Here is a 26,438-nt window from a genome sequence, read left to right as displayed (position 1 = left end):
GTGTTGTTTGAAGTAACTTTCTGTTGTGGATTATGCTTTTTCTTGGAAAGAATGTTAGATATTAGGTAAGAGTTAAAACCACTTTTTGGCATGACAGTGCCTTCAAATCACAGGGAATATTTTTGTCAGACTTTACAATAATATATACCTAATTTAGTTTTAAAGGTTAACCAGGGTGCAGAGGTGTCAGAAAGGATGGTTTTTGGTCTCTTCACTGTAGTTAATTCCTTCTTACCAAGAGGAGTATGAACTGGGAACTAGCCTTCAAGAAATTATCGGAAAACAGACGCTGGTAGTTTCTAGGAACAGAGGGATTTATGTCTTTTCTTATCAGGTATGTGACCTGGAACAAAATCCTCCTGGTCCCTAAATTTCTTGCTTCAGTCCTCTGGAGATGTCCACATCAGCTCTTTTCCCCCAGGTGAAGTGGATGGCTCTCTTACTTCTCCTTAGCCCATTTTTTGTTTTTTTACATTTAAATTTAATGTTTAATTTTAAAACAGCGAATATTAGAGTCACAAACTGACACAAGAACAGAAAGCCAAATACCACATGTTCTCATTCATAAGTGGGTGTTGAACAATGAGAGAGAACACATGGACACAGGGAGGGGAATATCACACATCGGAGCCCGTTTTTTCTATTCCTTCCTCTAGATGGTGTCCCAATTGGTGTTTTCTGTTTGATGGTATAACTAGGCCATTTTATTTGAAATATTTTTAAGACCTGTTATTATTTGATGCTTTTCTCATGGATTTTATATTATTTTCACTGATTATAAAGTTTCTGACAAAGATGCTTGCTTTTGAAATGTATTTTGTAATAGTTATTTTTATCTGAAAAAATAAAATTCTTAGGAAAATATGATTTCTTTGAATAGGTCAGCCTTCTATTTGATATGTAAAATAAAGCCTGCTGAATTTTTTGATAACAGAGAAGAGACTGTTAACTCCAGTATACTTCAAGATACATTTTTGGAAGGAAATAAACCGCGAATTCTGTATTGAGATATTATATGTAATTGGTTTATACATTATTATGAATAGGAAGATATATTTATTTTACCCTTTTCTAGATATTAATGCTATATTTATTATGTTTTTAGATTGCAGCTTCATATGGTAATGCTGTTTGTATATTTGAGCCCTTGGGCATAAATTCTCATAAAAGAAATTGTGTAAGTATTAACGGATAATAGAATACTTTTAGAATCTAGTTAACTTTACAATCCAAGTGATGTTAATAAAAAGCTCCTTAGGAGCTAGTGCTGAAAGTGGACTAGAGTATCAGTGAAAATTGGTCTGGTGCTTTATGGTAGGATTCTTAAATTCACTAGGGATATATCCCTAGTGCTTTTAGAAACTCAGGTCTCTACAATATTGCAAATTGAGATTTACTGTGTTAATTGAGATCTACCCTAGTTTGAATTACTCTTATTTCTTGCCTGGATTACTAATCTCTATCTGATATCTGTTTTCCTGTTGCCCTCAACCCCCAGTCTCTAGTCTCAACACAGCAGATCATGACATTTCTCTGCTTAAAGCTCTGTAATGGTTCCATATTTCTCTCTCTCTTTTTTCTTTTCTTTTCTTTCTTTCTTTTTTTTTTTTTGAAACAGGGTCTGACTCCATTGCCTAGGCTGGAGTGCAGTGGCACGATTGCTGCTCACTGCAGCCTCAGCCTGTCAGGGTCAAGTGATCCTTCCATCTCAGCCTCCCAGTTAGCTGGGACTACAGGCATGCGCCACCATTGCCAGCTAATTTTTAAATTTTTTGTAGAGATGGGGTTTCCCAGTGGTGCTCAGGCTGGTCTTGAACCCTGGGGCTAAGCTGTCCTCCTGCCTCAGCCTCCCAAAGTGCTGGGATTACAGGCATGAGCCACCAAGCCCAGCTATTCCATATTTCTTTCAGATAGAAAGGCAAAAGCCTTAATGTAGACTACAACTTCCCTTCTACTCAGTACCACACTTATTATGTCTCAGAGCTCATGGTTCTACTCCGACCACATTGGCATTTTTAGTATTTCTCAATTACCCTTCCCTCTCTGAACCTTTGTGTTGGTTGTTTTCTTTGTCAGGAATGTTTTTCCTCCAGTTATCTCCAGAGATAGCTCCCATAGATCCTTTAGGTCTTTGCTCAGTAATATCTTGTCAATGAGGTTTACCTTGACCACCCTTTAAAAAATTGTAACCCCACTTTCTGTTTAAAATTATTTTTGCAACATTTATTTATTTATTGTTTACTATTTAGAATGTTATCTAAAGGTGCATAAGGGTAGGAGGCTTTGTTTCTTTTTTTCACTGGCGAATCCCCAGTACGTAGAACAGTATCTGGAACATATCAGTTACTCCTAAATGTTGACTGAATGAAGGGGTTAGGAGTTTAGAAAAGCTCACTTACCAGCCAAGTGGTTAAGCATACCACATTGTAAACCATCCATATTTATACTGGGTACTATATTATATATTTGTCTTGCTTAACATTAAAAAAATCCAATGTGGTTAGGATTAACCCCTTTAAAAAGTACTTACTGCATGCATTTAAAATTCCACCATCACTCACAAATAATCAAAATTGCAAATGCTAAATTTGAATGCTAAAAGTATATATTTACAAGTAATTTTTAAAGTATTTTTTAAGTGAAATGCATTAAAGCAAATGGTTTTGGTATGTTTTATTAAATGCATGTATTTTAATATATCTTTTTATATTATTTTATATTTTTATATTCCCCATAAACAGTGTAAATTAAAATATTAGTCTTTCCCTATAATAGTGAAATGGATATCAAATTTTGGGTTACTTCAGAGTCACCTAGAGCTAAAATAGTAAAAATTCAGGTTTCCAGGCCTCATTCCCCAAATTTCTTCAACGTAGTTGCTCCACAGATTACGCTCTGAGGAACACTAAAGGAAAAAATATTAGGGATGTCTATAATTTTAGGAATTACTTAATTACTACGCTAAAATAGATTTGTTGAACAGCATTTAAAATAGTGTGCTGTTGTGATTGTTGTTTGGCCAGCAGTGGTAGGGTTTAAAAATAACATTTTCTCTGATTATACAGTATAAAGTTATTTTTGGATAATCAAGTGCAGGGTTTGCAGATACACACACACACACACACACACACACACACACACACACACAGAGAGAGAGAGAGAGAGAGAGAGAGAGAGATACACACACATTTTTTTTTTTTAGAGACAGAGGCTTTCTCTGTCACCCAGGCTGGAATGCAGTGGTGTGATCATAGCTCATTGTAACCTCAAACTTGTGGGCTAAAGTGATCCTTCCACCTCAGCCTCCTGAGTAGCTAGGACTACAGATGTGCGCTACCATGCCCAGCTAATTTTAAAATTTTTTATACAGATGAGGGTCTTGCTATGTTGCCCAGGCTGGATTCAAATTCCTGCCCTAAGCAATCTGTCTATTGTGGCCTCCCAGACTGTAGGATTGCAGCTATATTTTAAAATTCTTCCTCAAAGTAATCAAGAAACCTTGCATAAAATTTTAAATTGTTAAATATTCTTAAAATATTGTAACAAGAAAGGGTATTACCATTTAAAAATTATTATTTGCCAAACAATTTAACGTATAACTTGCCTAAGGTAACATAGCTTTATATAAATATAAAATGTCCTTTTGTGAGAGGACATTTGCAAAACATACAGATGTCCTCTCACAAAAGGACATTTTATATTTATGTACTACAAAGAAATATGTAAATTTTTGTTTACTTAGAGATTGTATTTCAGGGCAAAGGTCTTTTAAAGGACTTTTAAACTTTAAATCACTTTTTAGAATGAAAATATTAAGAAAATAGGTTGAAATTCAGATATAAAATTTGTGGATTATATATACAATATAGTGCAAATTGGTTGACTTTTGAGGAGATAAATCTAGTTTTAGGCATCAACTCCATGAGATTATGACAATTTGCATTTCTTTCTAATGTGTATTTATTTTATGTTAATAAACATTTAACATGTTTGTACCAGCCATTACAAATGCTGAAGACAACAAAAAAATATTATGACATAGTTTCTGCCCTTGCACAGTTGCAATTTAATGGGAGAGCCAGATATGTAAACATATACTAATTCTATGTGATCTGTGTTATAATGGCAGAATGTAAAAGTGCTTTTGGTGCTGCCAGGATGTCAGAGAAGGCTTCATAGCCTAGATGATGAGTTAGCTTATCTTAGTGGAAGGATGGGAGTTTGCAGATGGACACGTGAGGAATAGGATATCTTAAACATAGGAATGTATTTATAGACGTGAAGGAAGCCTGAGAGAACCTGCTTTGTTTGGGCATGGCAAGGAGCTCAATATGGTAGAATAAATAGTAGTGGAACCAATGAAAGTTATGTTAAAAACAGTATATGAAAATAATAGTGTAATATTTGCATGTTTGTTTCAGATCATGAGGTCATAAGTTGAAGAAAATGATAAAATGGTAGTGTTTTGGGATATTATTTTAAAAACATCTTTTTCTTTTTTCTTATTTCTTTTTGTCTACATATTTCAGCAACTCAAGTGCCAGTGGCTTAAAACTGGGCAGTTTTTTTTGAGTTCTGTGACATACAACTTAGCATGGGATCCTCAAGGTATTTAGCAATTATATTTAAAATTATTTAAATTAAATATTTGTTTTAAATGTATGATAAGAATGTGATACAGTCTCCCATAATAAGAAAATGATCAGTATATTATATCTTCTTTTTGTTGATGAATATAATTTTTTGTTCTTGGTATACAGTGCATTGTACAATGCTTAATTTACTGTTCTGTTTTTTCCCCTGCCTTTGAGTGTTTTATTTCAAGAAACGGTGATGATTTGTTTCCTAGTTAACATGTGCTGCACTTTACTCTTGTTGTATTTACTTAGAAACACAATTAGAAATAAAACAGAGACCAAGAAAACTTCGGGCCGGGCGCAGTGGCTCACGCCTGTAATCCCAGCTCTTTGGGAGGCTGACATGGGTGGATCACCTGAGGTCAGGAGTTTGAGACCAGCCTGACCAACATGGAGAAACCCCGTCTCTACTAAAAATACAAAAAAATTGAGCCGGGCGAGGTGGTGCATGCCTGTAATCCCAGCTACTTGGGAGGCTGAAGTAGGAGAATCGCTTGAACTCGGGAGGCGGAGGTTGCTGTGAGACGAGATCGTGCCATTGCACTCCAGCCTGGGCAACGGGTGAAACTCCGTCTCAAAAAAAATACAAAAAAACTTCACCTCATTTTATCATTTGTATCAGGAAATTGCTATCTTTAATTTTGAAAAATTAGGAACCTCTAATGATAATAGCTATTGTCCCTTTTTATATTCATAATTAATGAGGATTACTTTTATATTTCATGTATAAAACCACCTTTTATTAATTTGTAGTTATGCCTTATATCTCGAGGTCATTTTATGTGGTAATTTCAGAGTTATTGGCGAGTTTGTTATCTGTTAATACATTTGCTGTTAATTTTTTTTTACTTGCTTGATATAATAACTCTTTGCCAGTAAGCTTTTCTTTGTTGTTCTCAAATCTTAAGAACTACTCTTTGCTGTCCAGAAAGATGCTTTTTTTTCTTCTAAGGGACTTTAAAAATTATATATGCACCAAGTGTTTTTAGTTGGTGATATTGGTTACTTTTCACGTAATATTAATAGTTTACAGATCTAAACAGAAGCCCATGTGCATGTATTTCCCTATATAATCTTTGTATTCATCAGAACATCCTTTAATTTTCAGATAATAGATTGTTAACAGCAACTGATTCAGTTCAGTTGTGGGCTCCTCCAGGAGATGATATTCTGGAAGAGGAGGAAGAAATTGATAATAAAATGCCACCCATTTTGAATGATTGGAAGTGTGTCTGGCAGTGCAAGTTAGTGTCTATTTCTATTTTATATTCATTAATTAAAAGCAAATGCTTCCTAAAATACGTTCCCTTTCACAAAGATCTTTATTCTTTATGGTACCATTGCATTTAGAAGCCTAGAAAGTGGATATTTTCTAACCAAAACCCATATAACATCATTCTTTAATTTGTGCTACAGTTAATAATTTTAAAAAAGGATGAAAGTATTTTCATAGTTATAGCCCCAGGACAGGAGTTGACAGGGTTGATACATAGGAATTACTCATTAATAGATTGAGATAAGGATGGGGAGTGGGGAAGATGTGGTGAAAGTTGCCAGCCAGTCTTTCAAGTGGAAGATGTACTATTAACATTCATATAGATTATGTGACGAAGACCAGTCAGGGATGATGATAAACTCAGCTTTTAACATGTTATATTTAGGTTGTTGGTGGGACATGTAGGTGGAGATATACTATATGCATGTTACTTAAATTCTTCTTTTCCCAAAGTGAATGTTGGAGTAGTTTTAATTAATTTATGTTTTTATGGAGGTGAAATATTTTATTTGTGTAAAACCATCTTATTCTGAAGATTCTGACTCTGATGTTACAAAAATCTCATCTTGACCATTTATATGTACAGCATACCAGATTTTAAAAGTGCTAATTGCTTAACTTTTTCTTTTTTAGAACCTCAGTATCTGTACATTTGATGGAATGGTCTCCTGATGGTGAATATTTTGCTACTGCTGGAAAGGTAAAGGATCAAACAAAAACATACAGAAGAAACAAATAAAAGAATGCAAAATGTTTCTTACTCATTTTTATTTTCAGTTTTCTTATCTGTAAAACTGGGATAATCCTCCTTAGCAAAGCTGGCCTGAAGAATAAAAGTATTATTTGTAAAAGACTTGGTATCGTCCCCACAGGTTGTAGGGACTTGGGAAATAATGGCTATTCTTATTACTTTTATTTGTCCTTATATCATTTGCGTTTTTTAAAAGCTAAGTTTTCTGTTTAAAAATAGCATATGTATGTAACTTAAAAAGTAAAATAATAATACTGGATTCACAATGAGAAGATGTACTCCCTGCCTCATTATTCCCACTCTAATTCCTGTGCCCAGGAGGCAGTTTTTTGTGAAGTTGAATATTTTGATATTTCCTTTCATGTCCTTAAATAACTTGCAGGTGCTCCCATTTCTTGATTCTCTCTGCCCAGTCCCCCTGGTTGTATGTATGATTTTTTGCCTTCCCACTGTAGAAGCTGAGGCTTTAGTTTGATAAAGGGGAGGGGTTGATATCCCAACCTCCTCTTCACATCTAACACATACAGATACTCATTTCACTTGCTCCTATCTTCCTGACATAGGTATCTCATGATTTTAGGTAAATCATAAGTTATTGTTTATGTTATTAAGATTATGCAGAATATTCTTAATAGTTAATAATTACTTTGGAGATAATAATTACTTTGTTTTATGGTTTGCTCTTTTTTCTATATACCTGATTCATCCTTAGAACTACTTTGAATCTTTTCTCAGTATAATCCCACATAGGAGGTATTCTGGAAACAGGTGTTCTCTTTGCTCTCATCCAGCTTGGTTGCTCTACCAGTCTAAAATAGCAGAGCTACCATTTTTGGGTTTTCTTTTTCACCAACTTTGGGAAATTCTCTTTGCTTCTCTCCTTTGTTAAATTTTCTCTTTCTTGGCATCATTTATCTTCCTTTTTCCTTGTTTTGATAGTGATATCCTCTAATAGGTTCCTGAAGAAAGGTGAATAGAAAAAAGCATTTTTTAGGCCTTACATGTCTGAAAGATTTTTTTCTTATGCTTGATTTTCTCGGCATAGAATTGGGTTGAAAATCATTGACCTTTGGTATTATATATCAATAAACTTATTTTTTATTGATATATGTATAGGATACCTATGATATTTTGAAACATGTGTAAGTGTAATGATGGTCAAATCAGAGTAGGATTTCCATCACCTCAAACATTTGTCTGTTTTTGTTGGGAACATTTGAAATCTTATAGCTAGTTGAAATATACAATATATTATTGTTAACTATAGCCACCCTACTGTACTATTGAATACTTGAACTTACTCCATCCAACTGTGTATTTTACCAATTAACCAACTTCTCTTCATTTCCTTTTTTAGCTCCCACATAAGATTAAGAAAATGTGGTATTTTTCTTTCTGTGCTTGTCTTATTTTACATAATGACTTCTAGTTCCATTTATGTTACTGCAAATTATAGGATTTTGTCCTTTTTATAGCCAAAGAGTATTTCACTGTGTATATTTACCACATTTCATTTATCCTTTCATTTACTGATGGGCATCTAGGTTGATTCTGTATATTGGCTTTGGTGAGTAGTGCTGCAGTAAACATGGGAGTGTAGGTATCCTTTTGATATACTGATTTCCTTTTCTTTGAATTAATAACGAGTAGTGGGATTGATGAATTATGTGGTAGCTCTATTTTTTTTTTTTTTTTTTGAGAAAACTCCATACTATTTTCCATAACTACCTTTGCTACCACTAGCACCTGATTGAGCTGCCTGTAGGCCCAAAACTGGTCCTCCTGGACCTATGACTGCTGGTGTCCATGTATGCTGCCTTGGAGCCCAAGGGCTGTCATGCCTGGCCTGCCTCTGCCGCCACTGGTGCCCCAAAACTGGCCTGTCTGGTGTCCCTGTCTCCAGCAAAGCTTCACCACAGCCTCTGCTACCAACCACAGCCTAAGCCAATGAATAACTCATACATCACTGACACTGATTACAGCTGAAGAAATTGTATGAAGAGTACTCTCCTGCACTCACCCAGAATCAAAGCCAAAGCACACGATCCAACTAACACTACAACATCTAGGGGACCTGTTAAGTCTAAAACTATGTCTTTCAATTCTGAGAGATTATTTTATGTCTTTTGTGTGTTTTTTCCTTCTCTCTTTGGATCTCTTCTTATTCAGATATGGGTACTTTTACAGTAATTCTCTTAACTATTTTCCCCCTTTTTTTTCATCTGTTCATCTTTTTCTTTTAATTTCTGGGGGACTTTTCAGACATAACTTCAAACTAGTTTTTTTCTGCTATTAAATTTTTAATTTTTAAGAGGTTTTAAAATTCTTCACTTTTTAAATTACAAAATATTTTATAAGTTAAAAAGTATATATAAAACATGTTGTATAAGATACAATAATTAATTAAACAAATACACGTGTCCCATACTTCTCAACTTGAGACAAAGAACATAAAACGAATGAGTCCATTATCTTTCTCTGTGCATCTCCTTCCTCCCCTCCCATCCCAGGCAACCAGAATCCTGACTTTCATGTTTATTATTTTATTAAAAAAAAGTTTCAGTCATCTGAATTCCTAAATAAGATAATATTTAGTTTTCCACAGTTTTAAACTTAACAGAGTTTGTGTCTTTCTTTTCTTTACAAGCTTTTTTATTATACTTTAAGTTCTGGGGTACATGTGCAGATCGTGCAGGATTGGTACATAAGTATATGCCATGGTGGCTTGCTACATCCATCCCCTGTCACCTACATTAGGTATTTGTCCTAATGTTATCCCTCTCCAATCCCCCCACTCCCTGATCTCCCTCCCCTTCCCTCCCTCCAACAGGCCCCAGTGTGTTTTGTTCCCCTCCCTGTGTCCATGTGTTCTCATTGTTCAACACCCACTTATGAGTGAGAACATACAGTGTTTGGTTTTCTGTTCCTGTGTCAGTTTGCTGAGAATGATGGTTTCCAGCTTCATCCACATCCCTGCAAAGGACATGAACTCATCCTTTTTTATGGCTGCATAGTATTCCATGGTGTATATGTGCCACATTGTCTTTATCCAGTCTATCATTGATGAGCATTTGGGTTGATTTCAAGTCTTTGCTATTGTAAACAGTGCCACTGTGAACATACATGTGCATGTGTCTTTATAATAGAATGATTTATAATCCTTTGGGTATATAACGCAGTAATGGTATTGCTGGGTCAAATCATGTTTCTATTTCTAGATCCTTGAGGAGTCGCCACACTGTCTTCCACAATGGTTGAATTAATTTACATTCCCACCAACAATGTAAAAGAGTTCCTATTTCTCCATATCCTCTCCAGCATCTGTTGTCTCCAGATTTTTTACTGATCGCCATTCTAACTGGTGTGAGGTGGTATCTCAGTGTGGTTTTGATTTGCATTTCTCTAATGACCAGTGACGATGAGCATTTTTTCATGTTTGCTGGCCGCGTACGTGTCTTCTTTTGAAAAGTGTCTGTTCATATCCTTCGCCCACTTTTTGATGGGGTTGTTTTTTTCTTGTAAATATGTTTTAGTTCTTTGTGGATTCTGGATATTAGCCCTTTGTCAAATGGGTAGCTTGCAAAATTTTTTTCCCTTTCTGTTGGTTGCCGGTTCACTCTAATGATTGTTTCTTTTGCTGTGCAGAGCTCTTAAGTTTAATTAGATCCCAGTTGTCAAGACATTTTGGCTTTTGTTGCCAATTTTGGTGCTTTAGTCACGAAGTCCTTGCCTATGCTTACGTCCTGAATGGTATTTCCTAGGTTTTCTTCTAGGGTTTTTATGGTGTTAGGTCTTATTGTTTAAATCTTTAATCCATCTGGGGTTAATTTTTGTATAAAGTGTAAGGAAGGAGTCCAGTTTCAGCTTTCTGCACATGGCTAGCTAGTTTTCCCAACACCATTTAATAAACATGGTGTCTTTTCCCTATTGCTTGTTTTTGTCAGAAATGTCAAAGATCAGATGGTTGTAGATGTGTTGCGTTCCTTCTGAGGCTTCTGTTCTGTTCCATTGGTCCGTATCTCTGTTTTAGTATCAGTACCGTGTTGTTTTGATTACTGTAGCCTTGTATAGTTTGAAGTCAGGTAGTGTGATGCCTCCAGCTGTGTTCCTTTTGCTTAGGATTGTCTTGGCTATGCCAGCTCTGTTTTGGTTTCATATGAAGTTTAAGGTGTTTTTTTCCAGTTTTGTGAAGAAGGTCAATGGTAGCTTGATGGGGATAGCATTGAATCTGTAAATTACTTTGGATAGTATGGCCATTTTTACAATATTTTTTCTTCCTAACCATGAGTATGGACTGTTTTTCCATTTGTTTGAGTCCTCTCTTATTTCCTTGGGCAGTGGTTTGTACTTCTCCTTGAAGAGGTCCCACATGTCCCTTGTTAGTTGTATTCCTAGGTATTTTATTGTCTTTGTAGCAATTGTGAATGGGAGTTTGCTCATGATTTGGCTCTCTGTCTGTTATTGGTGTATAGGAATGCTTGTGATTTTGCACATTGATTTTGTATCCTGAGACTTTGCTGAAGTTGCTTATCATCTTAAGATTTTGGGCTGAGACAATGGGGTCTTCTAAATATACAATCATGTTGTCTGCAAATAGAGACAATTTGACTTCCTCTTTTCCTGATTGAATACGCTTTATTTCTTCTTCTTGCCTGATTGCTCTGGCCAGAACTTCCAATACTATGTTGAATAGGAATAGTGAGAGAGGGCATCCTTGTCTAGTGCCAGTTTTCAAAGGGAATGCTTCCAGGTTTTGCCCATTCATTATGATATTGACTGTGGGTTTGTCATAAATAGCTTTTATTATTTTGAGATACATTCCGTCGTTACCTAGTTTATTGAGAGTTTTTAGCATAAAGTGCTGTTGAATTTTGTCAAAGGCCTTCTCTGCATCTATTGAGATAATCATGTAGTTTTTGTCTTTGGTTCTGTTTATGTGATGGATTACATTTATAGATTTGTGTATGTTGAACCAGCCTTGCATCCCTGAGGTGAAGCTGACTGGATCGTGGTGGATAAGCTTTTTGATGTACTGTTGCATTCTGTTTGCCAGTAGCTTATTGAGGATTTTCACATCAATGTTCATCATAGATATTGGCCTGAAATTTTCTTTTTAAATTGTGTCTCTGCCATGTTTTGGTATCAGGATGATGTTGGTCTCCTAAAATGAGTTAGGGAGGATTCCGTTTTTTTGTATTGTTTGGAATAGTTTCAGAAGGAATGGTACCAGCTCCTCTTTGTATGTCTGGTAGAATTTTTTTTTTTTTGAGACTAAGTCTTGTTCTGTCACCCAGGCTGGAGTGCAGTGGCACAATCACGGCTCATTGCAGCATTGACCTCCTGGGCTCAGGCAGTCCTCCTACCTTAGCCTCTTGAGTAGCTGGGACTACAGGTGTGCACCATGACATGTGGCTAGTTTTTGTATTTTTTTGTAGAAATAAAGTTTGATCATGTTGCCCGGCCTGGTCTCTTTTCCCTTTATTTATGATGCCTTAATTAAAAAAAATTTTTCTTCAAACATAAACAGAAGTACAGTGAAAAATGTACCGAACTCCTATGTTCACTTACTTAGCTTCAGTAGTTATCACTCAGGCAATCTTGTTTCATCTGTACTACTCCTCCCCCAGTTGGGTTATTTAGGCTTGTGTCACTGATGTCATTCATCTGTAAATATTTCAGTATCTACTTTTGAAGGATGAAGATCTTACAAAAATATCCACAATATAAAGTGGGTTAAATGTAGGTTGAATCTTGTTTAGGAAAGTTTCTTATTATGCTATAAAAATACTCTTTTTTATTTTTTCCTAAAATCTTAAAATGTTAATGTCTTATAATTAAGTCCCTAATTCAAATGAAAGTTGTCTCAATACCATTTATTGAATAATTTATTCTTTTCTTTTTGATCTGCCATGCCATTTCTGACATATATTAAATAATATTGCAGCAGATGTCTTGTTCATGTCTATTAGGCTCTTGTGTGGATTTCTCTTGCATATATACATAGGAATAGAATTGCTGGGTTATATGTTACATGTATCTTTAACTTCAGTAGATAATGCCAATCAGGTTTTCCAAGTTGGTATACTAATTTACACTCTAATAGTATACAGTAGTTTCTGTTGCTCCTAGCCAGTGCTGATATGGTCTGATTTTTAAACTTTTGTAAATTTGGTAGATGTCGAGAGGTACCTTCTTGTAGTTTTTTTTTTTTTTTTTTTTTTTCATTGCGAGAAGGTCTCACTCTGTCACCCAGGCTGGAGTACAGCGGTCAATCATAGCTCACTGTAACCTTGAACTCCTGGGCTCAAGCGATCCTCTTGTGTCAGCCTCCTGAGTAGCTGGGACTAACAGGCATACACCACCATGCCTGGTTAAGTTTTATTTATTTATTTGGTAGAGATGGGATCTCCTTATGTTGCCCAGGCTGGTGTTGAACTCCTGGCCTCAAGTGATCCTCCTGTTTTGTACTCCCTAAATGTTGGGATTACAGGCGTGAGCCACTGTGCCTGGCCTCCTTGTAGTCTTAAAATGCATTTCCCTGATTATTATGAGGCTAAATACCTTTTCATGTATTTATTGGATATTTGGATGACTGATTTAAAAGAAAGTGATTGGGCAAGTTCCTTGCCCATTTTAAAAATAGTTTTTGGTCTTTTGTCTTGTTGATTGGTAGGAGTCCTTTATTATGGATATGAGCTTTTTGTCAGTTATATGTTTTGCAAAGATCTTCTCCCACTCCATTACTTGCTCTTTCACTCTCTTAATGGTATCTTTTGATGAATAGAGATATTTGTTTTCAATATCAAATATATCAGTATTTTTCTGAGTCCTATTTAATAAGTTTTTCCTACTCTGAGATTCTGAAGATTTTTTATAATCTTCTAGACCAGAGTTGCTTTAAGTTTTTTTGTGCTGTGAATTCCTTTGGAAATCTAGTGAAGCCTATAATAACCTTCTTCAGAGTTTGATGTTTTTAAATGCATAAAATATGTAGCATTATAAAAGAAATGAATTATTGAAATACAGCTTCAAGATATTAAACAATATGTTTGTAATAGAGACATTATATACTTTTTAATTTATTCAATACCAAAAATTGCATTTAAAATATGGGCAGTTTTAATTGTGCTTAGCTACTGTATATGGAATTAAAACTTCAGTATCTCACTTTATAAGGTGAGGATAGGCTTTCCTAGAACAGCAGAATTCACTGAAGCCTTTTTGGGTTGATTTCTAGTTGCAAAAACGTTAAACTTTACTCTTTTATTGCTCAGCAGTTAGTTGGCACAGAGGTAGTTGCTTAACAGTTGCCTGAACAATATAGACAGGAAGACTGCAATCATGTGCGGTTTAGTAGCAGTTCCAATAACTAACAATTTCAAAGTAGAAATGAGTGCAAAAATTACTTTGAGATATGCAGTAACTGTCATGTGATAAGAAAACATCTTTGGTTTCTGTTAGCGACAAAGTCACAGGTACTGCTAATACTACTTTGATTTGTTTTTTTGCAATTAGTATTTATGAAAATAAAGAAGTAATTGTTTTTCACCATTAAGGTTCATGGTGCCTTTGGGTCTTAGTTTTCTTGGTTTCTTCAGAAGCAGACCCTGAGATAAGGATTCAAGTGTATATAATTAATATGGGGAATGATCACATGAACTATACAGGATTTGAGGCAGGGAAGTGATGACACTTAACCTTTATTAAATGTATTAACAAGCTTGAATCTCTGGATCCTCTGGGAGCCAGTGTTCTGCTCACTCATATCATGTTCCTTACACATGTTCTACACACGCATCAGTCATTGATTGAGGACAGGTGAGGGCCAGTACCCATTACCCACTCCTAGAATACGTCAGGCAAAAGAATGTAGATGCTTGCAGTTGAAACTGGCACAACAAATGCTAAGGCATGATGGGATATAAATGATGTGTCAAAAGTATCTTTTGGATCTTGAAGTCTATTCATAGGACCTTAGGGTCAGAGGACCTCAGACCGAGATCCTCTGGTCTAGAATATGGATATTTCATGTTTTGTCTTTCACATTTAGGTCTAAAATCTATGTGAAATAATGTGTAGGTGTTGAAGAAGGTCAGGTTTTTTTGTTATGGATATCCAGTAGTCTTGAACAATTTATTGAAAAAAATCCCTTTCTTCATCGTTGTGTATTATCACTTTTGTCATAAAATCAAATGTCCATATTTCTGAAAGTCTGTTTCTGGGCTCCTTTCTCTAGTTCGTTGGTCTTACCTTTTACTAGTGCCACCTGACAAAATTAACCTTGATATGTGGTAGGGCAAGTCCTCCCCTCTTGTTTTTCTTTTTAAAGATCGTTTTTTCTCTTCTTGGCCCTTTGCATTTCTATATAAAGTTTAGAATAAACTTAATAAATTTTGCAAAGCAAACAGAAAACCTCTTATGATTCTTATTGGTATTACATTGACTGTATAGGTCAGTTTGGGGAGAATTGACATCTTTACTGTATTCAGGCTTTCCATTTATGAGTATGGCTATCCCTTCATTTATTTTAGTCTTTTCTTTTCTCAGAAATATTTTATAATTTTCTCTGTGAAGGTCCCAGATATCTTTTGGGATTAATTCCTAGATATTTGATATTTTTGATACTGTTGTAAATGGAATCATTATTTAAATTAAAAAAAATAATTGTTACTGGTATATGCAGTTTGTGTATATTGGCTTTATGCCCAGCACCCTTACTAAACTCAGTAATTCTAATAATTTCTCTGTAGATCATTTTGGACTGTATATGTACACGATTATCTATGAATAATGAAAGCTCTAGTTCATGTTTTGTAACTCTCCCATGTTTTATATTTTTCCTTTCTTTTTAACCGCAGTGTCTAGGACCTCTAGTAGAGTGTGGAATAAACGTGGTAATAACAGGTACCTTTTCCTTGTTCCCAGTCATAAAGGTTTACTGTTGATGTTTATTGTAGATACTTTTTTTAGATAAAGAAACTTTCCTTCTATTTGTTGTTTGCTAGATTGTTTATCTAAACCACAAACGACGTAGAATTTTAGCAAGTATTTTTTCTGTATCTTATGAGACAATTTTTTTGTTTTTGTTTTTTTAAGAGAGTCTTGCTCTGTCACCCAGCTGGAGTGCAATGGCACAGTATCAGCTCACTGCAGTCTCAGCCTCCCAGGTTCAAATATTTCTCCCATTTTAGCCTCCCGAGTAGCTGGGACTACAGGCACCTGTCACCACGCCCAGGTAATTTTTATATTTTTGGTAGAGACAAAGATTTACCATTTTGACCTGGCTGGTCTGGAACTCCTGACTTCAGGTGATCCACCCGCCTCAGCCTTCCAAAGTGCTGGGATTATAGGCGTGAACCACCATGTCTGGCTGTCTTTTTAATCTTTTAATAAGATGAAATACATGGACTGATTTTGTAAATCTTGTATCCCTGGAACAATCCTAACTTCATTATACTGTATTATCCTTGTTGGATTTGATTTGCTGATCTTTTGATTAAGATATATGTGTTAGGGTGAGATTCGACCAATAATTTTCCTGTTTTCATAATGTCCTTGACAGATTTTTATGCCGATGTTATGCTGACCTTGTGAATGGGTTGGAAAGCTCTCTTTTGAAAAGAGTTTTACGTAAGATTGATATAGTTTTATTCTTAAGTATTTGCTGGCGAAGCCTTCTGGATCAGGAATTTTCTTTGTGGGATTCAGTTTTTTAAATTATTCAGATTTTCTTTTTCTTTTGTATGTCAGTTTTGGTAAGTTGTATTTATCTGTACTTTTTCAGTTTTATTTAGATTTTCAAGTTTATTGGCACAAAATTGTATAAAATACCTTATCTTTTAATATCTATAATACATGTATAATTTCTTCTTCAGTTTTGATATTAGTTATTTGTGCCTTCTCTCTTTCTTGATTCATCGCACCAAGAGTTCATCAATTTTAAAGGTCTTTTCACTGCCCTAAAAGTTCTCTGTGCTCTGCCTATTTTTAACTCTGGCTACCCCTCCTTAGTTGTTAGTATTACCTTATCTTTTTTACTTTTAAATGTTGGGGTACCCAGGGCTCTTCTAGTCTCATGGTTTCTGATGCCATTTAAATACCATTTTTATGTGCTGATGACATTCAAATGTGTATTTTTTGCCTGTACCTCTCCCCTGATCTCCACTTCCCTACCTCCTCAGTCTACTCTCTGATGGCTTACCTTTAGAATATATCCACAATCTGTCACTTCTTTATCACCTCTTATAATCTGGTTGAAGCCACCACTATTTATCACTTGCATTGTTGTATTAAATTTTTAATTGGTTTCTCAATTTTTACTGCACTTCTGTACAATCTATGTTCAAACCAGCAGGTGGAGTAATTTTTAAATTATTTTTTTGAGAGAGTTTCACTCTTGCCCAGCCTGGAGTGCAGTGGCACTATCTCGGCTTACTGCAACCTCTGCCTCCTGGACTTGAGCAATTCTTTTACCTCAGCCTCCTGAGTAGCTTGGATTACAAGCATGTGCCACCACACCTGGCTAATTTTTGTATTTTTAGTAGGGATGGAGTTTCATCATGATGGCCAGGCTGGTCTTGAACTCCTGACCTCAAGTGATTCTCCCACCTTGGTCTCCCAAAGTGCTCGGATTACGGGTGTGAGCCACTGCGCCTGGCCTGGAGTGATCTTTTCAAAATGTTGTCAGATCTTGTCACCCTTCTTCTGTACAAAACTGTCAAAAGCTTCTGTCAAAAGCTTTTCCATTTCATTTACCAGAAGCCCAAGTCTTTGTGATGGTTTAGCACACCAGGCTTGCCAGGACTCCCATCACTGCCTTGCTAACTCTCACGCCTGCACACTCCACTCTAGCTAGTTTGCCTCATTGTTGTTAAACTAGATTTTTTTTTTTTGAGACGGAGTTTCGCTCTTGTTACCCAGGCTGGAGTGCAATGGCGCGATCTTGGCTCACCGCAACCTCCGCCTCCTGGGTTCAGGCAATTCTCCTGCCTCAGCCTCCTGAGTAGCTGGGATTACAGGTGTGCGCCACTGTGCCCAGCTAATTTTTGTATTTTTAGTAGAGATAGTGTTTCACCATCTTGACCAGGATGGTCTCGATCTCTTGACCTCGTGATCCACCCGCCTCGGCCTCCCAAAGTGCTGGGATTACAGGTGTGAGCCACCGCGCCCGGCCATTAAACTAGATTTTAAAAATAAAACACTGAAATGTTGATAAGTCAGTTAAATAATCTACAAATAATAAAACATACTTAGTATTTCTGGATAGAAATGTAGAGATGTGTAAAGAATTTTCTGCAATGTCTGAGAAGCGTGGGTATCTAATGAAGGGAACACTTATCAGAATCACAGGAAAAACAGTTTGAGAAATAATATAATTCATGTGTTTTTTTCTTTTATTTTATATAGTTCATGTCTTGATCTCTAAAACTAGGATCTTTTAAAAACAAATACCCCATTCTTAAAATTTGACTGAAAAAACTCAGATGTTTTTTGGTTACACTTATTTCTTAAAATTACCATATTCTAATAGGTGATTAATAAAGCCAATCATTCCTTTGACTTAACAAGTCCATAGTAGGTGAACCTGTGGATGATTTAATGTAGGATCAGTTCAGTGTGGTCAGAGAGCTGCTGGAGAGTCATACTGGAATCTAGCTTTATAATATTCCCGGTTAGTCATTGTTGATGTCAGCTTGGATATGTACATACTGTGTATCATTTGGAGCATGTTTTCCTATTGCCTCCTTTTGAATATCATTAATGGCACTGTGATCATGGGCAGGTATTGTAAGTTTTCCTTGAATCATGTACAGTTAACTCTTGAACAACATGGCAGTTAGGTGATCCAACCCCCTGTACAGTCAAAAATCCCGAACTTTTGACTCTCTAGAAACTTAACTACTAATAGGCTACTGTAGACTGGAAGTTTTATCAATAAAAAGTCAATTAACTTATTTTGTGTGTTACATGTATTATATACTCTCTTTTTAAAACCCTGCATGTGGCGTCTAATATATACTGTACTCTTTTAAGGAAGAGAATAAAAATGTTACTGAGAAAACCTTAAGGAAGAGAAAATAAATTAGCCATTCATTAAGTGGACGTAGATGATCATAAGGTCTTCATCCTCATCATTTTCACATTTAGTTGGTGGGGGAGGAGGAAGAAGTGGAGGGGTTGGTCTTGCTGTCTCATGGGTGGCAGAGGCAGAAGAAAATTCATATGTCAGTGGACCTGTGCAGGTCAAACCGATGTTGTTCAAGGGTCAACTGTACTTTAAAGTAAATATTGTCTGATTTTTTTTTTTTCCTCATAGAACTGGTCAAAGAAAATGCATTTTAGAATTCTAGCAATCTGTACTTGTAATGCACATGAGAATCTTTTATAGTTGTATTCATATAATGATAGCCTTAACTCTATATATGTAAAATTGAGAGTGCATTTTAAAGGAACAGTTGATTTGAAATTATATCTGAAATTAACCTTAATTCACATGTTTAGCAGATATTCTTTTGAACACCACTATATACCCTGAACTGTTCTGTGTGCTGGCAATCTTGTGATGAAGATGACAGACAAGGGTTTTGTTTTTTTAGAACTTAACTTCTGGTGAGGAAAGACAGGAAAAAAAATCAAGTATTAACAAGTGCTATCCAGAAAATTAAGACAAGATGATGTAATAGTGTGACCAGTGTCTCTTAGAGTGGGTGATCTTTAGAGAAAGCTTTGCTGAGGAGACACCTTTAAACTGAGACTTGAATACTATAAAGGAGACAACTCAGAAGTTCAGGGGAAAGAGTGTTTTGGCCAAGGGAACAAACATCAAGTGCAAATGCTCTGAAATAGAAATTAGTAGGACTTGTTAAAGAACAATAGAAAGCTGGAGTATAGTGGTTAGACCAAAGTTTCAGATGCATCTGGGTTAAGATATCAGATAGAATAAGACAGGAGTTCTCTGGGAATTTGAATTCTTTAGCCAAAGATGGTATTTAAAGTTATGGGTCTGGATGAAATGAACTAGGGAGAACATGTGTATTAGAGAAGAGAATGGGACTCAGGATCAAATCTCAGGATCCTCAAACATTAAGAAATGATGGGGAGAGGGGAGATGCCTACAAAGGATTCTGGGAAGGAGTAGCCACTAAAATAAAAGAAAAACCAGGAGAATGTGACATTACAGAAGTCAAGGAGGGAATGTCAGTTAATTTTGTCAAATGACCTAGAACACATGGGAGAACAGTTTGAACATCTGTAGATAGTACAAGCCTAACTGTGCATAAATTAAAGCAAGGAAACTTTTGTGGAATCATAAAGTTTTAATGATCTTAGCGATCACAGAAGAGGGATGAAGTCCCTGTCTCTGCCCTCCACTGCCACTGCCTGTGTCAGTATCTTCAGGGCTGCAGACCTTTATAGTAGTCTCTTAAGTGATGTCCTGCAACCATCCTCTGATAAGTCTGCTCATAGGAGCCATCCACGTGAACATGCCATTCTCCTTTTCACAACCCTTTAATGACTCCTGTTGCTTCTAAGATGATGATCACAATGTTTACCATGGCCTGTGAGGCTCTGCTGTATGATCTGGCCCTTATGTGCTTCTCCAGCTTCATTCCCACCTGAATGCCTACCACACTGATAACCTTTCAGGGCCTTGAATATGCTAAGTTCTTTCCTGCTTCCAGTCCTTTTTATGTGCCGTCCTCTCTGTCTAAGGAATACCCAGAACACCCAGCCTCCCTTATTCTTTGCCTGGTCATCTTTTATGTTTCCTTCAACTCTCAGTTTAAATACTGCTTTCTTAAGGAAACCTCTGATCTCCCAGGCAAGGCAAGTCTCTTAATTAAATACTTTTGTGGTGCCCTCTGCTTCTTTCTTATAGTGCTTATCACAATTGTAGTTAAAACAATAATTTATACCCTTACTTAATGTTGCCTTCTTTTCTAGAGAATAAGCTCCATGTGATTAGGAAATAATATTTTATTATTTCTGTCTCCTCCTCTGCCTCAACTCTATACCCAACCATTCACACAGTAGCTGCATTCAATAAATACTTATTGTTTGAGTGAATCTTGTAACTGTTTCATAGTTGTACGGGCAGTTAATGGCACATCGTTGTTATCTGTTAGTATGTTGAAGACTGATTTTGTTTTTAAGCCTGAGAATGGTTGGAAAGCCATTGAGTTTCCTTAGAGGGAAATTTGGCTCTTTAATGAATCTGTATCTGGACATGATCAAATGTATAGTTATTGGTTCTTATGAAACATATTAAAATATATGTAATTAGATTGAATTAATACAAACTACAGGATACTTGATACAAACTACAGGATGGCTACCCTTCCCTAAAAGAGACATATGAATGCTCACAAAATAAAAATAAAAATGCCCACAAAAATTTTATTTTCTAGATTATTATTTTTTCATTGTATTAGTCACATCTCCCTAAGCTGCTTACATTCAGTTATCCTAAGAGTTAAGTGTTTCATAATTCTTAGGGAAAGATAAGAATGCTTTACTGGTAAGGATCCTGTGGAGGTTAAGCAAATGTGTCTTGGATTTAAAAAGCTGTTTTCTCACATTTTTTGAATATACCACATCTGATTAAGATTATCCTGATAAAAAGAACAGAAAATAACTTCGGGATGTTAGGCAGTTTTTTTGTTTGTTTGGTTTTTTTTGGTACAGTCTGTTCTGCTTCTGTTAATAAAGCCAAATTTCAGTTGATGAAACAGATGGTCACTGTGTGGATCTCCCACTAGAAGGCATTTTCCACCGCCTCTGCTACACATGGCAGGATTTTATTTCAGGTGTTGTGAGACTCAAATTCAATTACTTCCAGGATTTTTAATATTACAGTTCATTGAGCACTTTGGCTGGTAAGATCTATTTTTTTGTAAATGTGGTAAATTAAATTTTTCTTAGGCTTAAGAGCATTTTAAATTTCTGTTTAAGATTTAAATAAAGCCTTACTTGCTACAGAGCCTTTTCTCCCCTACAAGACATACCTGATTAAATCTTTAGCTCAAGAATTGGTTTTCTCTGGTGTGCTTACTAGGTGATGTTTGTTGAAATTCTGTTCGTTTATGTTCATAAAGTTTGTATTAGAACACTTTAACACTTGGTTATTTTGTAAAATTTGCAAGTAATTTAAGGTATTCTGTTTTTTTCAAAAAACAGAATATAACTTTTCTTTTTTTGAGTTCTCTTGCATGACATAGTGAATATTGTTAGTAATAGAATATTGTATATTTTAAAATTGCTAAGACTAAATTTCAAGTGTTCTCATCATAAAAAATGTTAAGTATTAGAGGTGATGGATGTAATTATCATGTTATATTCATGAATTATAAAATCACTTCATACTCTGTAAATTTATACAATTATAAATCGTCAATTTATAATAAAAAATGCAGCATTTTCTTTGAGAGAAGATTATGCCTTTGAGTGAAAAACTGGGTTTTGCAAGGGCTAGGATGAAGAAAATTTCTTGATGAGGGTTATTTTGGCAGGGAAGATAGGAGAGAGCTACAGAAGGTACCCAGAAGCTTTTTCTCATCTTGAGCGTGCTTCTCTGTTCCTAGATTCAGTGCTTTAGTTATTTAAGGATTAACTTGTCAACCTTTTTGTCCCTTCAAAGTGGAAATATCTTCACTGTTTTTTAACATAATATGGTCTTAGTATAAAGCACATGCAGAGAAAATGAAATTCTTCTACCAAATAGCTCAGCCCCCAATTAAAAAATGGTCATTTTTTTCTCTTAAATACATATCCTGACTATTTGATGCCTGTGTAAACCACACAGAAATGTGTGTGCATTCACACATGTTCAGATAAGATCATGTGCTTAACCTGATTTCTTAATATATCATAGATTGCCATGTTAAGCTTAGACTATTGATTTGAGACCTTTCTTCTTTTCTAATATAAGCATTTAAAGCTATGAATTTCCCATGTATTTATCATTGTTTTTGTTGCACTTGCTTTTGGCTTCTTGGTCATGAAGTCTTTCCCTAAGGCAATGTCCAGAGGGTTTTTCTGATATTATCTTCTAACATTTTCATGGTTTCAGGTCTTAGATTTAAGTCCTTGATCTATCTTGAGTTGATTTTTGTGTAAGGTGAGAGATGAGGATCCAGTTTCATGCTTCTACATGTGGCTTGTCAATTTTCCCTGCACCATTGTTGAATAGGGCGTCCTTTCTCCACTATGTTTTCATTTGCTTGGTTGAAGATCAGTTGGCTCTAAGTATTTGGCTTTATTTCTGTGTTCTCTATTCTGTTCCATTGGTCTGTGTGTCTATTTTTATACTAGTACCGTGCTGTTTCGGTGACTATGGCCTTATAGTGTAGTTTGAAATCAAGTAGTATGATGCCTTCAGATTTGTTCTTTTTCCTTAGTCTTGTTTTGGCCATGTGGGCTCTTTTTTGATTCCATATGAATTTTAGGACTGTTTTTTCTAGTTCTGTGAAGAATGATGGTGGTATTTTGATGGGAATTGCATTGAATTTGTAGATTGCTTTTGGCAGTGTGGTCATTTTCACAGTATCGATTCTACTCATCCAGGAGCATGGGATGCGTTCCCACTTGTTTGCGTCTTTGATTTCTTTTAGCAGTGTTTTGTAGTTTTTCTTGTAGAGGACTTTCACCTCCTTGGTTGGATATATTCCTAAGTATTTTATTTTTTTTGTAGCTATTGTAAAAGATGTTGAGTTATTGATTTGATTCTCAGCTTGGTTGCTGTTGGTCTATAGCTACTGATTTGTGTACATTAATTTTTATCCTGAAACTTTGCTGACTTCATTGATCAGTTCTAGGAGCTTTTTGGAGGAGTCTTTAACAGTGACAGTTTGACTTCCTCTTTTCCAATTTGAATGCCCTTTATTTCTTTCTGTTGTCTGATTGCTCTGGCTAGGACTTTCAGTACTATGTTGAATAGAAGTAATGAGAGGCTGGGCACGGTGGCTCATGCTTGTAATCCCAACATTTTGGGAGGCCGAGGCAGGTGGATCACAAGGTCAGGAGTTCGAGACCAGCCTGGCCAAGATGGTGAAATCCCATCTCTACTAAAAATACAAAAATTAGCTGGTCGCAGTGGTAGGTGCCTGTAATCCCAGCTACCTCAGGAGGCTGAGGCAGGAGAATCGCTTGAACCTGGGAGGCGGAGGTTGCAGTGAGCCGAGATTGTGCCACTGTACTCTAGCCTGAGTGACAGAGCAAGACTCTGTCTCAAAAAAAAAAAAAAAAAGTGATTTGAGGGACATCTTTGTCTTGTTCCAGTTCTCAGAGAGAATGCTTTCAACTTTTCCCCATTCATTATTATGTTGGCTGTGGACTTGTCATAGATGGCTTTTATTACCTTAAGATATGTCCCTTCTGTGCTGATTATGCTGAGGGTTTTAATCATAAAGGGATACTGGATTTTTTCAAGTGCTTTTTCTGCATCTATTGAGACAATCATGTGATTTTTGTTTTTAATTCTGTTTCTGTGGTGTATCACATTTATTGACTTGAAAATGTTAAACCATCCCTGCATCCCTGGTATGAAACTTACTTGATCATGGTAGATAATCTTTTTGATATGCTGTTGGATTTGGTTAGCTAGCATTTTGTTAAGGATTTTTTATCTCTATTCATCAGGGATATTGGTCTGTAATTTCCTTTTTTTTTTTGTCATGTCCTTTCCTGGAGTTTCTTCACAGTAAATGAAATAGCAGAGTAGAAAGATAATTCACAGAGTGGGAGAAAATATTCCCAATTTATACATCTGACAAAGGACTAATATCCAGAATCTACAAGGAACTCAAACATATTAGCAAGGAAAAAACCAAACTCTCCCTTCAAAAAATGGACTAAGGACATGAATAGACAATTCTCAAAAGAAGATATACAAATGGCCAACAAACATATGAAAAAAGCTTAACATCACTAATGATCAGGGAAATGCAAACCAGAACCACAATGCAATACGCTTTGCTCCTGCAAGAATGGCCGTAATCAAAAAATCAAAAAATAATAGATGTTGGTGGGGATGCGGTAAAAAGGGACCACTTTTACACTGCTGTTGGGAATGTAAACTAGTACAACCACTATGGAAAACAGTGTGGAAATTTTTTAAAGAACAGAATTAGAACTGCATGTGATCCAGTTATCCACTACTGGGTATCTACCGAGAGGAAAAGAAGTCATTATATGAAAAAGATACTTGCCCACACATGTTTATAGCAACACAATTTGCAGCTGCGAAAATATAGAAGCGGCCCAAATGCCCATCAGTCAATGAGTAGATAAAGAAATTGTGGTATGTGTGTTCCATGGAATGCTATTCAGCCATAAAAAGGAAGGAAATAATGACATTTGCAGCAACCAGGATGAGATCGGAGACCATTATTCTAAGGGAAGTAACTCAGGAATAGAAAACAAACATTGTATGTTCTCGTTCATAAGTGGGAGCTAAGCTATGAGGATGCAAAGGCATAACAGTGATACAGTGGACTTTGGGGGCTGTGGGGAAAGGGTAGAAGGAGGGCGAGGGATAAAAGACTACAAATTGGGTACAGTGCTTGGGTACTGCTTGGGTGATGCGTGCACCAGAATCTCACAAATCAACGCTAAAGAACTTATTCATGTAATCAGATACCACCGGTTCCCCCCAAACCTGTGGAAGTTAAATACATAAATAACACAAAACACTAAACAAAAGTTAACTAAAAGAAAAGCTACGAATTTCCCCCATGCACTGAGGTAACTGTAACTCCCCAATTTTGATCTATTGTACTTTCATTTTCATTCATATTTTCAACATATTTTAAAATTTCCCCTGTAATTTAGAAGTTTTTAGTTTTCAAATATTTGAGAATTTTCTAGATATCTTTCTGTTATCAGTTACTAATTTAATTTTGTTGTGAGTTTACAGTTATAATTGAAAGAGGGACTGCTTCGTTTGAGGGGGAGATTGTTGGGAATGGGAGAAGGGCTAGAGTGTCACCTGCTTGTGGGGCTCTTTGTATTTCCATTGTGACTTCTGAGGGGCTCTTAGGTACCTCTAGAATTTCTGTGTTACGTAGTGTGAAACCACTGCCATAGAATATGCTGTAAATTTGATTATGTGAAAATGATAACCACTTAACAATGATACTAGTTGATTTCCTCCAAGTATCTTCTTCAACATAGCATGAAGATTATTATTTTATTGATTATAAAGTACTGTAAAGCAGATCGTTTCTGTTAAAGAAAATACAATTATTTAGCCTTTAATTAAATTATTAGAACTAAGTAAAATGATTAAGTCAGTGCCCATTATTATACTTGTAAATATTTTAAGTGGGCATAGAGGTGGTTCCTGACAGCTACTTGCATGCTTTCTCATCATTTAGACTAGAGTAGAGTAGAATGGTTTTTGCCTTTTTAAAGGGTCGTAAGATAAAGAAGAATCTGTGTTATAGATCTGTATAGCCCACAAAGCCTAACTTACTTACCATCTGGCCCTTGGCAGAAAAGTTTGCTGATTCCTACTTTAGAGCCAGAAACAATTCATATTCATGAGTTGAAGGGTGAAGGGTTTCACTGTTTTAGACCACTTCAAAAAGGAAAGGATGATAATAACAGTGACTGAAAAGATAGCATGGATCTTTCTAATCCTTTGTTAACTAACTTATCCAAGGGGTTAGCATCAGTCTTTTCTCTGCAGTGACCAATATATGTCTAAATGGGGAAATTTGGCATCAGTCTGCATTTGGAAAACATTATCACACAGAAAAGATTGATAGTGAACAGA

The 26,438-nt window shown here is 35.8% G+C and overlaps 1 protein-coding gene across 4 annotated transcripts in view; it reads left to right on the top strand.

Moving 5' to 3' along the window:
• The window catches only part of DMXL2 (Dmx like 2), a 175,338-nt gene that overhangs the window by 28,894 nt on the left and 120,006 nt on the right, over nucleotides 1-26,438 (top strand). For all 4 annotated transcript variants that reach the window (XM_021673156.2, XM_021673154.2, XM_021673155.2 and 1 more), the window contains exons 3-6: nucleotides 1,106-1,177; nucleotides 4,530-4,608; nucleotides 5,746-5,881; nucleotides 6,547-6,613. In XM_021673156.2, coding sequence (XP_021528831.2) covers nucleotides 1,106-1,177; nucleotides 4,530-4,608; nucleotides 5,746-5,881; nucleotides 6,547-6,613 — 354 coding nt within the window. The remainder of the gene's footprint in view (nucleotides 1-1,105; nucleotides 1,178-4,529; nucleotides 4,609-5,745; nucleotides 5,882-6,546; nucleotides 6,614-26,438) is intronic.

Source organism: Aotus nancymaae, unplaced genomic scaffold (assembly GCF_030222135.1).
Source record: "Aotus nancymaae isolate 86718 unplaced genomic scaffold, 86718_ANA_hifiasm-v0.15.2.pri h1tg000062l, whole genome shotgun sequence".
NCBI classification, from domain to species: domain Eukaryota; kingdom Metazoa; phylum Chordata; class Mammalia; order Primates; family Aotidae; genus Aotus; species Aotus nancymaae.
This window is presented reverse-complemented; position numbering and strand designations above follow the sequence as displayed.